Here is a 13637-nt window from a genome sequence, read left to right as displayed (position 1 = left end):
GTTTCTTAAGTTATTTTATTGGTTTAATTTCTTTTTGTTCACTGCTGACAGCAATTCGAGGTGATTAAGATCCACACCAATCTTGAAGCGGCTCATTACATTGGTGCGCACCACCATTGATGAGTGGACTACTGCTTTCTGGAAAAGGAAGCCTTCACTTATCAAATAACTATTTTTTCCACTCCCAACTGTTGATTGTTTTTAGTGGAGGTAATATATGCGTGCATATGCTGAAGTTTGCACTACAAAGTTTTATTTCTTTTCCCCTTTAGAACAACACTATCTTTATGCTATGATCATTTTGTCTTAAAAAGGCTAAATGCAGTGAAGGTGCGATCTATTTCTTTTCTAACTCCTTATGTATAAATAATGATTCATCCTATGATTTAATTCATTACTCTGCTGTCTTGTCATCATTCACTGTCACCCCATAGCGTCACTAGCTGTGCTCTGTTTTTACGGGAATTTGTCTAATTCAGAGAGTGGAGCACATGCCTACTGGGTTACTTTGCTAGAGTTTACTAATTTGTGTGTGTATAATGATGATGGTTTACTGATTTACGTGTTATATCTTTATAATCCATAAACATAATGAACCATATTCTTCTTCAAAGGATCGCAGATATTTCTCTTAACTGGTTGTTAGTCAATGGTATCGATGAATTTCCACATCCTCGAAATTTTCTTTTAGAATAATCAGAACTCCCAGTTTGAGAACCCTTCAGTTAAGCAATTGTCCCAAACCATTTTAGCATTGTATATGGACATGTGGATATGCATGAATGCTTTCATATGTACATTTATCGGCCCCATTTTTCTCTTGCTTGCATTAGATGCATCCATATCCTAAATTTTGGAGATCTCAAATTTGGTCCTTACGATGAAGTGCAATGGATATACAAAGCAAAGAAAAGTAAGTAGAGTGTATATGTAGAGTTGTGGTTTATAATGGTTATACAATACCATATGACTCGATACTACTGTAATGCCTGGAGTAATTCGTCTGGATCATGACATTACTTTCATGTTGTTTAGGGTCATTGTCAATATTATATTAAATGTAAAACATAAATTACTGGTATCTCTGATATAATAAAATGTCAGTACATGCATTACAACTAAATTGCTATTTTTCATTTAACATTAAATTTAAATATAGAAAATTAGTGATCAATGATTCATGTCAATAAGTGGTTTATATTGGTTGACGTAACACCATGTTGATTTACAATAAATTTCAGTACTATCTGGCAGATGCCCTATAGCATGTGGTCCAGGCTGAGACACTACTTTTTGTTATCTTAACTGCTGCTGATACTGAGAAATTTGATGATACATCGATGTTGATCTGTTTGCATATCACGGTATTTTTGTCTATGAATAAACCAATCATAGTTGGAGTGTCAGCCTTTGTTTCTGCTGTTACCATAACGTACTTTCATGTAATTATTACTTGTTGACTTCACCAGATTATGCATATAGATTGTTGCCATCTTTTAGCAGTCTCTTAGTTTATGACCTATGTTGATATGTAAGGATGGATTACTGGGTATATAGATATCTTATGGAACCCTATGAATATGCATATGCTTAGGTATAGTGCTTTATATACAAAGTTTCATTATTTGGTGGAAGGTGTTTTTGCCTTTTTATCATTTGGCAAGCAAGTATTTGTGCCTTTCTTAATCTTACATATAAATCCATGATTTTATTTATTTCCCTTGGTTTTACAGTTTATTTGGAAAAGACGTTTAGACTTTTTTTTTTTTTTTGTTGGAGAATTGATTGAAGATGCACATCTGTCTAGGTCACATTTCCATTAGGAGGTCCCACTTTCACTTGAACTTTTAAGTTCTTTTTCATGATGCTTTAAGGAAAGCTTTCCTCACAATGGATATTGTCATTTAATGATATTTGATGAGTGTCATGATGCCACTGGTAACCATCCTTACACTAGAATAATAAAGATATTGTGAAAAATCATTGAAGCTATATTGTTATGGCTTTTTCTATGTATTGATGCTTACAGAACTCTACATCTTTTATTTGGATATCTTGATATAGGAATTTTATCACAAATCTGTGCTCTAGGGCAGGTGTTTTTGGAATCACTGCTTCACCAGTTGCAAGAAAAGGCAAGTAGTTTTACAAAGTATTAGTTGTATTTAGATTTCTCTACTTTGTCTTGCTTCTTAGCCTGTCAAAATTTTGACTATTGGATGTATGTTGACTAGTTTTCTTTAAAATGTTGCTGCACTTTTCGCATTCGATGACTTATAGAAGCTAATATTCAAAAAAGGAAGCATACTTGATTTTTTTTTTTTTCTTTTATTGTATGCTAACCTTTTTCACATCAGACTAAGTTTAAAATCAGCAATCCGATTTTCTCCCAACCCTGGGGCATCTCCATGCACACATTTTAAGAATTAAGAGCATCAATTCTCAACTAGTATGCTTTTTATTTCTTTCTGTTTTCTATGAAGAATTATTTATCTGCATGTACATGCTTTTTATAGTTTGCACATAAACCATGGTGAGTCTGAAGACTTGTATATGGTTTGTCTATGCAAACATGTGAAAAATATAAGATATGAAACACAAATATGTGTTGGAATTGTACCTGCGTGTGGGCTTCTTGGATAATCATGTGTTTTTGTACCTATATCCTTTTCCTGGTAGCATTCTTTTCTTTTGGTTATCTTGCATCTTTTGTTGTGTATTGGGTTAAGATTCTGTTATGGATTGTCAATGTTCAACATCAAAGAGAAGCATGGACCATGATGGCCATATTGTCAACATCTCGACTTCTATGCTTGAGACGAACTAACATTGTAGAAAAAGGATGGATCCCTAAAGTTGATGCCAAGAAGCCAGACTGATTGTTGTTGCTCACTGTTATATGTACTTATTCCTTCAGTCTACCTTTTATATGTATCTTCATATCAGGGTGTTGTCAGTTATGGATTTCAAGATCAGCTTTCTGAGCTTTAAAACCATTTTGGATGCTAAGGTGAATGCATGGTTCCTTTTATTGCTAATCTTGGGTGAATGCATGTTTCCTGTGCATTCTTTGTTGCTAATCTTAGAGTGGAAAAAATATATCTTTTCTTTATGCTCATTGATTCATGAAGTATGTCTGTTTTGGGTGGATTATCATTTTTTTTCAGTTCTTTTACAGATGTATACTGTGGTGGGTGGAAGTGAGATGGAACTCTATGGCCAGGCAGCTAAATAAATCAAAAGGTACTGTAATCTGAAGCTATTCCTTCACGAAGATATAAAAAGTGAGCTGGGATTATTGTGGGTTAAGGTTTTCACATCTCTATTTTCCATCTTGTATATTTGCTTTTTTCCTCATTTTGCAGTCAGATTTGATCTAATAAATATAATCATTCAGCATTATTTTTGTATTCATGCAGTATGATGCCTCAGTCGCCCAGTTGTAGAACTCACAATTATATTAGCATAGCAATGTCACCGAAAGAGTTAAAGCATCAAGACAGATAATGTCCAATTGGCATGAAAAAATCTGTTTCTGTATGGATGACCGTAGTCTAATCTGTGCCAGTGAAGTATTACCATACGCAATACTGTAATTTTCATTTTTTTTATCCCTATTTTTCTTTTTGAGCAATAGAGTGGTTATGCCACCTTTCAGGTTTAAACCCAAAAGGTTGCCCCATTGCATGCACTGGGATGTCAGGGTGTGTCCCACTGTCCCAAGTGTTAGGATGGGGCGAGATTGGAAATGGATCGTGCAGGACTTAACATCCACCATCCTAACTGTCAGAATGCCTCCTCAAGGAGGACAACCTTGTCCCCACGATGTTAAATCCTTGCCTAAGGTCATGCTTGGTGTCGCTTAACAGAGTCCTTCCTGTAACTTTTAAAGCACAAAAGTTACATCTGAATAAGAAAAAAGGAACTAGTATGTCATAACATCATCTAAGAAGCGTTTCTACAGGAAGCAGAAGTCAGAAAAATGCTTTTAGGAGAAGCTACAAAACTGTTTTGGCTTCTTCTTTTGTGAGATTGATCCTTATCTTTCACATATGATATACCTATACATGAAAAGTGGTTGTAACATATGACATCACCAAATGCCTAATATATAAATAGGTACCTTTTTTAAGAACTTGAATGAAAATGATAACTGAGAATCACTTTTTAAAAAGCAGAAGCAACACCAAATGCACCCTCAGTCCTGTTGGGTTAACAGTATGTACTGATAGTTCATTTCTTCCCTCTTTGTCTTTCTTGTTAACCTTAATTAGTAAGTCATTTGTTCTGTATAGTTTTGCCATTTAATTTATAACAGGCTACTAAAATCTGTGTGGAAACTGTTCATATTCCATACCCTGCAGGGGGGTGTGATTCTGCTATGAAGAATGTAGTTCAATATAATGCCTTTCTTGAGGAAGTGTTGCATGCAATTGCAAAACAGTTGCTGGATGGTATGATGATTGAGTGATTAATTATTCTTTATCTGATTAATTATATTCAATCGGTATTTGGACTTAATATCTACATAGACTTGGCAATCTATGGTTTTGATTCCTGCTTTCATGTTGTTTACAGACTGTGGACATTACTTGCTAGGCAACCATATGATAATGCATGCTTTCGCAAGGTAGGCAGTAGCTCAATTTACATATAGCAAATATATAACACGGTCACTACTTTCTTTACCCACTCCATGGTCCATGGCAGATCATACAAATAGGGGAGAAGACCTGAATTGTACAAGATGTCTAATCTAAGTTATTCCAATTGACAAAAACATCATACATGATATGGTTTTTTATCTAAGTGTGCTGATAGACTGTTGGAGAGTGGGAATAGTCCCATATCAAATAGGTAAGGGACTCTAGTTAGTCTCGAGTACACATGGACTTGTCCACCTACCAGCTTTAGGTTTTGGGTGGATTTTAACATGGACAAGTTTAATGAAAGTAAATAGAGATGAGGTCATGACAATATATTATGTAATTCCCTTTATCAGGAAAATATCAAAATATTTTGTATTCATTGTAGATTTAATTTACACAAATCCAATGAAATTGCTGAAATAATTTAAAAAACAATTTACTTGTTAAGGTGCATTGCATGGGTTTAGTTATTTCCTTTTAGTAGGATGTTATGTTAGCCAAGCTCGAATGTGTTCGCTTGCAATGATTATGTAACTACAATATGAGCGATCAACAAAGGTGAAGGGGCAAAGCATGTCCATGATGTTTATAATCATGATTTGGGTTTTTAGGCTGCGTCAGTTTTAGGATGGTGTTTGAATTTCTAAAGTCATTTTCAGGTTATGAGTTCTCCTAGAGACTGTACTCTGTTTAGAAGCAATATGATTAGGCTATATGTCTCCAAAATTGTATGAATTAATGCAGATTTTTAAGTAAGTTCTCCTGCTAGTCCATATATCTCTTTTTCGTCCACTTTCAGTTCACCTTTTTTTCGTATTCATCTATTCAATTTGGCTCCAGCGCATCAAATCATGTGCCTCATTCTCGTATATAGAATTATTACTGCTATAGCAGTAGAGTGGTTGCTGAAGAAAATTAGCTATTTGTCGCATTTGATGGTTTCTTATTTAACTGGAGGGATTGCTTCAGTTGATGCACTCAACCCAAAAATGCGAAAGGAGGCACTGTGTTTATTTCATTCTGGAAGGGTATTCTTGGTATATATTCTTGATTTAAAGTTTTGAACTACATTCTGAATCCTGAAGCAAAAGATTGTATTGTCTAGGTAAATTCATTGTCTGCTACTGATGTGGCTGAAGAGAGTATCCACATACCAGATTGTTCTTATGTGATATGTTTGGAGTTGCCAAAAAATGTTCGTAGTTATGTCCAGTCACCAGATTAGTTCGGCAAGCTGGTTTTCATCATGTCATCATGCCTGAACAGTGTGCCACTTATGATCGTCATTACCATTATTATCTTCTAATTTTCTTTTTTAAGCAAACCTGCCTCTCTTTCCTATATGGTGTCTACATGTATACATCTTAGTATCAAATACTTAGTTTAAGCCTCATTTATTTTATTGTACTATTCCTTGCCTTTCAAGTTGTAAACCTGCAGAATCAGTGCTACTCTAGTTATATATTCATTTCTTTCACAACCTGTTGCCTACTTATCATTAAATGAACAACATAGAGATTTACAATCTAGAGGAAACTTCATAACAATAAAATAAATAAATAAATAAATGTACATCTATGCTAACTATGGGATATTTAAGCTCATACAATGGGGTTGCATTCATGATTTTATCATTTCATGTATTGATGTATTTAACATTTCTTTTAGGTAATTATTTCATGAATCAGAAAAATGGAACAGAATTCTTGAAAGTGATGACCCTTCAGGAGTTTTCACATTCCTGAATAAAGGTGAAAGCTAGTAGAGAGACTGCCAATATCTCAAGATCAATGATGCCCAACGTAAGTGTTAGCCTATGAGATTTTTCCCCCCCCTTCTTGGAGGCAATTCTTAAGCAAATAATTGATTGATATTGCTAGCAAATTCCAATGTCCTCAAACATCTTAAAGGTGATATTAAAACCCTAGACAATTGACTTGCAATATGCAAGCTAGGGTGCAAAGCGTCCATTCAGATTGTTGAAATTTGTCTTTAATTTTTTATTAGTTGACTTGTTTTCAGTTGTTTCGATGTGTTAGCCCCTTTAAAATGTGATTAATACTTGTGCTTTATCACTTCTTTGTTGAGTTGCTGTTCTGTTGGCTGGTTCACCATGACTGTTAGGCATATTTTTTTTACTCAATCTACCAGGCAACTTTTGAGATGCTTACCTTTGGCTTTTTATTGTTGCTTTCAATTCTTTGTGCAATGCTTATGATTAGAGGGTTTTTTTTCGTAAATTTGCTTTGTAGATTGCTGCTGAATAAATTATGATAAAAATATGTACTTCAGGGGACACATCCAACAAAGAAATCTGTTATTTGATATCATTAAGAGCAAGCACTGTCTGATGGACATTACTTTAAATAGGGACCCTGATGCCCTTACCTGCGAGCTATCTAGTGATGAGGATATAGATGCATGTTATGCTGAGTCAACTGGTGCAAGAGTAAAAGCAGACTCCAGTGTCAGTCTTGTCTATAAATATTGTGAAAAGATTCCTAGAGATAAGTACGATACATTTTTCTTGATAATCAAGGCTGCCATTTTTAAACTTTTTTCCCTGTTTTGTTTTGTTTTGCTTGCTAAGATCTTTTTATGGTCTTTGTTGGCACAAAATGTTCTTGTTGCAGCTATTTCTCTCCAAAACCAGTATTCAAATTCACAGTGTGGTGGGTCCTATGAATGCACGTTGACTTTACCTCCCAGTGCTTCATTTCAAAAATTAGTGGGCCCAGTTCATCAAAATTCTCATGTGGCAAAGCAGTTGGTAAGCCTGGATGCATGTAAAAAGCTGCATCAATTGGGAGTTCTTCATGATCATTTTCTCCCTTTTGTTGAAGAGTTTTGAAATTGTGTGAGCTAAAAAATTTGAGGAAAAAGGAACTGCTGTAGGGGCTGGTAAGGAATCTCTCATGATGCATTTTTTATGACAATAAGAGATAGAAATCTATTTGTTATCAACCCAATTGTTTTCACTACCATTCCTGGCAGTTATTGAGGCACTAATGCAAATTTCTTGATTTATTATTTGCTTAAGTATACTTTAGAGCAATATCTAGAGTTGATAATGCATCTTCCAGCATTTCTGCATTTAGTAAACTATAAATTAGATTAAACATTCTTTTGTTCAATGTGGGGTCTTTAATATGCAAGGATCTGAATTATTTGTGATCTTTGTTATATTATCTTAGAATTGTGCAGAATTGCATCATGTATAATCTATAACTTGACAGTAAGTATTGGGTCAGTAAAAAAAAAAAATATTGGTTTACAGAACAACTCAGGCATTGGTTAGCATCTCCATGACTAAGGTCCAGAAATAATGGTACCTATACTAATGAAGTTTACCAGCATAAGCATTTTAAATCTAGCATTGAAGAACAGTCTCTGATCATTTATCGGAGGCATCTATTCTGCGCTAAACATTTTAGGTATCATCTTTACTTCATATGAAAGTACAGTCTGATATATGAAAGTGCAGTCTGATATTAGACTCTGTAGATGAAGGATACCAATGGCAGAAGCAATGGTATCATTTCCACATATTGGATGGAACTGGCAATGGGATCTAGAGTTCATGTCTGTCAGCCAGAAAAATGCTACCAAACCACTGATCCAGTAATATTTTTGGACAACCACAACTAACAGATTCATCTTATTTATTGTGGTGTGGAAAGCTGACCTTTTCTCTTTACAATCAATGGTGTAGAAACTGATCCTATTTATTTCTTGACAACTACAACCAAGGCACTTAGAATATGTTCACCATCATGGAGATGGGACTTTATGAAGCATCAAAAGGTTTTACCTATATGGGTTTATAGAACTTACCCATATTATGCCAAGCCCATTGTGACAACATTGTTAAAAGTTTGCTAAGATTAGCTTTAATTTCTTCTTCATGTGTTGAATTCAGTATACATCACTGCCTCATTAATGGTTTCTTTAAATTCATGAATGAGGTTTATTTTTAGATGAATGAAGTTATTATTGGATTCACATGTGGAAGTATTTCAAAAATCTGTCATGATGATTTCAAAAATCTGTCTGTAATAATTGCATCTTTTAGAGAATGTTGAAAAGTTGCTGCCAATTAATATATTTTATGTATTAATTCATATTTTGTAAACTTATGTTCTAATTATTGATAGTTGATATTCAAAATTTTGGTGTAACCACAGATCTGGTGTGTCCTTTTCTTGTGTTAACTGATGAGGAGAGTATTTTACTTTGAAAAGCATTGCAAGGCAAATAACATGATGTCAGAAATAGATTGTAGAGAAAAGCATGGATTAGTGTCCTGAATGGCCAGTGCAAGAAACGGTGAGGACTTATGGGGCTGAAACCCATCTTCCACATTGAACTTGTGGAGATCCAAGTTGGTATTTTTGAGTTCAACTTCTAATAAGTCCTTTCATTATATACTTACCTTCTTAATGTGATTTAGATCACTTGTCAAGAGTCAGATATCTTGATGCACTTTTATCAAGAAATCATCCAAATAAAAGGAGTGTCTGCGAGTTTAGGTCAGATAGAATGTTTAGCTCTTTGTCCAAAGACGTCTTTGAATCCTCAATAACTTGGCTTGAATCATATGCTTGGACATTTGTCTAATAATATTATTAGGATCTTCTGACACATATGCTCAAATTATGAATAGAACTTTGCAATATATAGTCTTCAAAGAAAAAAGAAATTGATTCGTATTCATTCCATGTTTCGAAAAAGTTTCAGAAATTAGATAGGATGAATTACAGGTAATGCACAGATTAGCTAGTTATTTTTTATGCTTTCTCTGAAATATTTAAGTGCACATTACCAGCGGCAGTCTGTACAGTATAGGAACTGTTCAAGCATTTTATTGTTTTTCTTTATCTATGACTTGTTCTAAATGTTCAATTTTGTTGGAAGGAACAACAACAAGAAAGAGCTACATGGGACAAGGACTGTTTGTGCTATGTCTGGAACTTGCGCACATGAAAAAGCTGGTGTAACTTTGCAGGGATATAAGTTGAACTTTACGTGTGATCAAGTCAGCTAGAATTACTCTTTGTTCTGCTGATTGATGTGATACTGGATGAAGATGTTGCTTCTGCAGAAATTGATCTTGGTTGATTAGATGGTCAAGGCCTTTTTTTTTTCCCTGTGGGCGTATTCAGTTGGATATTGAACAAGTATTTCTATTGCTAAATGGAGTTGATTCATTTCATTTTATAAGTTGTTTTCTCTGTGCTTTCATGTTGCTTGACCTAATCATTTTGTCATCTTTCATACCAGGTGGAACAAGCAAAACTCTTCCAAGAGATTTTCTTCAATGGATTATTTGGAAGTTAATTTTAGGATCTAAATCTTCCAGCAACCAAGGGAATTCTTACTAAGGAAGATGACAAATCATTATGGAACACTCTGTACATGTATTTGCTTTTACCATTGCCCATTGCAAACTTGGTCTAATCACGATCGTTAATTTATATGCATCAATTGAAAGAGAATCAATGCAACTGCTTCGTCATAAGATTTATGAGAAATATGTGTGCACCTGAGGCTGGCGCTGTGAATCAGATATGAATCAATTGGCTAATGAGGTTGCAACACTTCAGAGCTTTATAAGATATGGCAGTGATTGCAATCCATACAGGCAAGATGTATTTTGTTCTTGACATGGTAATTGGTTCATGTGATGTTAGTCTATTTGTTGGGACATTGGGACTAATGATAAATCATCATCAGAATTTCGTACATTTTTCAAGTACTTTAATAAGAAGTAGATCAGTTGACTATTTGACATATTGTAATGCTATGTATTATACATTGCCTGCTGATGGCCTTTATGCCATTTCAAGTGAACTAATTAGACTGACTGTCCAGCTATTGTATTGTGCTTCGGCATCCAGGTCAGCCATCATTGCTGCTCAAGCACAGCCACAGTCCACAAAACCTTCTATGTTCTTGGTATGAAGGTTGGTCATTCTACTTTCAGAAACATCCCATCCTTGGTTAACTTATTTTTGTGATGTTTGACATCTGAAAAAAAAAAAAAAAATCTGATCTTCATTTAGCTACTAGTACTCATTGCTTAAATAATTTTGTTACTTGGTTACTGTGCAATGGCAAAGAGGACAGGTAAAAAATATTGATGAGAGCTGGTTATGTCTCTATATATGCATATATGTGTGTATGTATGTATGTATGATGTATATGTATATATCGAGATTCTGATATATTTGAAAGTGCATAGCTTCCAACATTTGTGAGTAACTTTGATTTGTCAGGCTATGGCATCTTTTTCCTTCCATGTCACAATATCCATAATTTCACACCTGCAACTGCACATGAGAGTGTGGTTAACCTTGGGAAAAATTATATAATAGCTTATATCTGCACTTATATTTTGATTTCATTGTCTTTGTTTTACTACTCAGCCATCTTAACATTATGATCACTATTGTGCTCATCAAGGTTCACCATCTTGGTGCCAGGTCCTATGCCAGTGCTATCTTATTATAGTGTTAGTATGTAATATAGTATGAGACAGTAAGGCCTATCGAATGTCTATATGGTACGAGACTGCATACCAATTCAATATCGGTATGGTATGGTATGTCCGCTATTGTTTGCTAACTGATACGGCAAACCTTGGTGCTTATGTTATTTTCATATGATCCTTGGAGACCAACTTTTGACCCATACAGTCAAAGATTGTCTTATGAAATATTTTTGGAAATTGTTATCATCATTTATGGAAAGTGATTACCTTCATGATAGTAGCTGACAATCTCACAGAGCATATCTCCACCCATTTTGCTTTGCTTTATCCCTCTTAGAGACATCCTTACCAGTCTCTTCATCTTTCTATAGTAGATCGAAGATGCTAGAAGTTCCTACTGCCTACTTTGTGTTATCTTTCTATGAACTGCACCTCTCGCATCCTTAATTAAATCGACAGTTTTGTGTGTGTGTGTGTGTGTATTTATTTATTTATTCTTTTTTTTCTTGTCTGCATCCTTATGTAACTCCAAGTTAGTTCTCACTTATTCCTATACTTTGGGTGCCCAACAATAGTCATAAGAATGACTTCTTCTTTTTGCCACATGCAGAAAATTATATGTTAAAGACAATAATTGAATAATGTCAAAACAATTTAAGTTAGCTATATGGTGCTGTCCTGTCCATTAAGGGGCTGTTTGGAGTTTTCCTAAAACAGATAACCATAAAATATAAGTATCTGTAAAATATATTTTTATAAAAAACAAGGAAACCTGTTTTTCATAAAACTTATTTATGAGGTTTTATGAGTAGTCAGTTTTGATAAAGTAGGTTCAATGGAAAAGAACCAAATGACAATTTCTATAAAACTCATTCATTTTCAGTTTTGGTAAACTTGTTTTATAAAATCTTTCAGCCAAACAGCCCCTAAAATTATACACAGTAAGATGGTCTGCAATTCTTGACCTGAAAATTTATTTATGCTTCATATAGCAATGAATAGTTAAAAAGAAAGTTCGAGTTTAACACATACATCTAATTTCTTTGCTTGGTTATATGGTTCATGGTAGCTTTGGTGACAGAATTTGAGTACAGAATGCCATTTGCAAGAGTTACACATACAAGCAATTTTTGCACATCTATCCATTACAGTTGATGCATTCGTTCTGTTATTTCTTAGAAATTGATTTAATTGGGCTTGTTAACTGGTTTACTTTTGCAATTCTTTTGACAATTAAAATGCAAAGAGGAGACCATAAACCCACTATATGAGCCAAGATTTGCCATACCGATCGGTATCCTATCATTCCAGATATATCATACTATATTGGTACCAAACTGTTATATATACAGTCTCATACTGAACCAATAGTCAGTCCATCTCACTGTTTTGTATCGTATCACATATCGACACTGATAGAATGGTACTGGTATGGGGTGCAGTACTGACATGGCGAACATATGAGCTCTACAAAAGATCACAGTTGCCAATGCCTAGCTTTAAATCAACAGAAGAAACAAAGGTTAGTTTAATTTGGTATTTCATAATTATACAGATAAAACTGATTAAGTGGAGTTATAAAGTCTAAACTACATGTTGTGTACGAATAAATTATGCATACCCTATGGAATCTAGGCTATCTGATCTAAATGTAGCAGTTACCATGTCCATTGGATATTTGCCGCCTATTTAGTTCCCATCATAAAATCACAGTATCCATTGTGTTTGATGTATTCTATTAGATGAAAATATTTGCCATAATAAACCAGCCTGTATTTTTTCATCTGTCCAGGAAACTGCAAGTCTTGAGGATTTGATGCCAGCTGACAATAAAACCAGAAACAAGGTTTAGCATCCTGCGCCATCTACTGCAACTGCGACGCTTGATGCCTTTCTCATGTAGTATGTTTTCAAGGATGTTAATGCAGCCAATTTAATTCCTCAAAAAGCCAACAGTCTAACATTTTAGATAGATTAGAGTTCAAGGTGCTAATTGACTTTTTCGTTTGTGGGTAATGGACTCTTTAGAATTGAGAGCCTTCTAGACTTACCGGCAGTGACTGCTGTTTCTGGTCTAGCTGGACTTTGTGGAGGATTCCAACAGCAGGATGCATTAACCAAAACCTTTTGATGGAAACCAGTTGTGGTTGGACCCAAAAAAATGACTATTGTTCCATTTGCAAGTGAATTTTGGTCAAGTTGGTTCTTTCACCTTTCTATCTCATCTTCTTGCAGCAAGGGTGCATTGGAGTGTAGTGTTTTAGGACGAAATGAATTCCATAGCATTGGGTCAAGCACTGCGTTATGGGATCTGCTAGATGCCTAGCTGGCAGGAGCTTCCAGCTATAATTCCAATTCAAACCGTAAATCCATTTGATCTATTTAAATTGCATTAATATCTATTTAGTGTTTGTTTTGCTCATTGGACCAGGTTGCCCTTTCTGCAAGTGTATTTGTGGGGCTGGAGATAGAGGCATCATTTGGCATGTGTGTCTTTC

The 13637-nt window shown here is 34.7% G+C and overlaps 1 protein-coding gene across 12 annotated transcripts; it reads left to right on the top strand.

Annotated features, from left to right (window-relative positions):
- The first annotated feature begins 64 nt into the window (after positions 1 to 64).
- On the top strand, positions 65 to 13327 carry LOC105040398 (endoribonuclease Dicer homolog 3a-like). Of its 12 annotated transcripts, XM_073254759.1 has the most exons (10): positions 102 to 210; positions 2065 to 2135; positions 3179 to 3243; positions 4365 to 4454; positions 4579 to 4630; positions 6942 to 7160; positions 7283 to 9826; positions 9930 to 10612; positions 12582 to 12661; positions 12932 to 13327. In XM_073254759.1, the coding sequence occupies exons 3-7, from the start codon at positions 3216 to 3218 to the stop codon at positions 7332 to 7334; spliced, it is 441 nt and encodes a 146-aa protein (XP_073110860.1). In that variant the 5' UTR covers positions 102 to 210; positions 2065 to 2135; positions 3179 to 3215; the 3' UTR covers positions 7335 to 9826; positions 9930 to 10612; positions 12582 to 12661; positions 12932 to 13327. The 12 variants fall into 12 exon arrangements, with proteins under 12 accessions (XP_073110858.1, XP_073110852.1, XP_073110854.1 ...); XM_073254757.1 differs by having other exon boundaries at positions 65 to 3010; XM_073254751.1 differs by having other exon boundaries at positions 65 to 3243; positions 7283 to 7550; positions 9564 to 9826.
- Positions 13328 to 13637: the final 310 nt, after the last annotated feature.

The sequence above is a fragment of the Elaeis guineensis genome, chromosome 3 (assembly GCF_000442705.2).
Source record: "Elaeis guineensis isolate ETL-2024a chromosome 3, EG11, whole genome shotgun sequence".
NCBI classification, from domain to species: domain Eukaryota; kingdom Viridiplantae; phylum Streptophyta; class Magnoliopsida; order Arecales; family Arecaceae; genus Elaeis; species Elaeis guineensis.
Note: the sequence above shows the minus strand (reverse complement) of the source record. Positions and strands in the feature narration are given on the sequence as shown.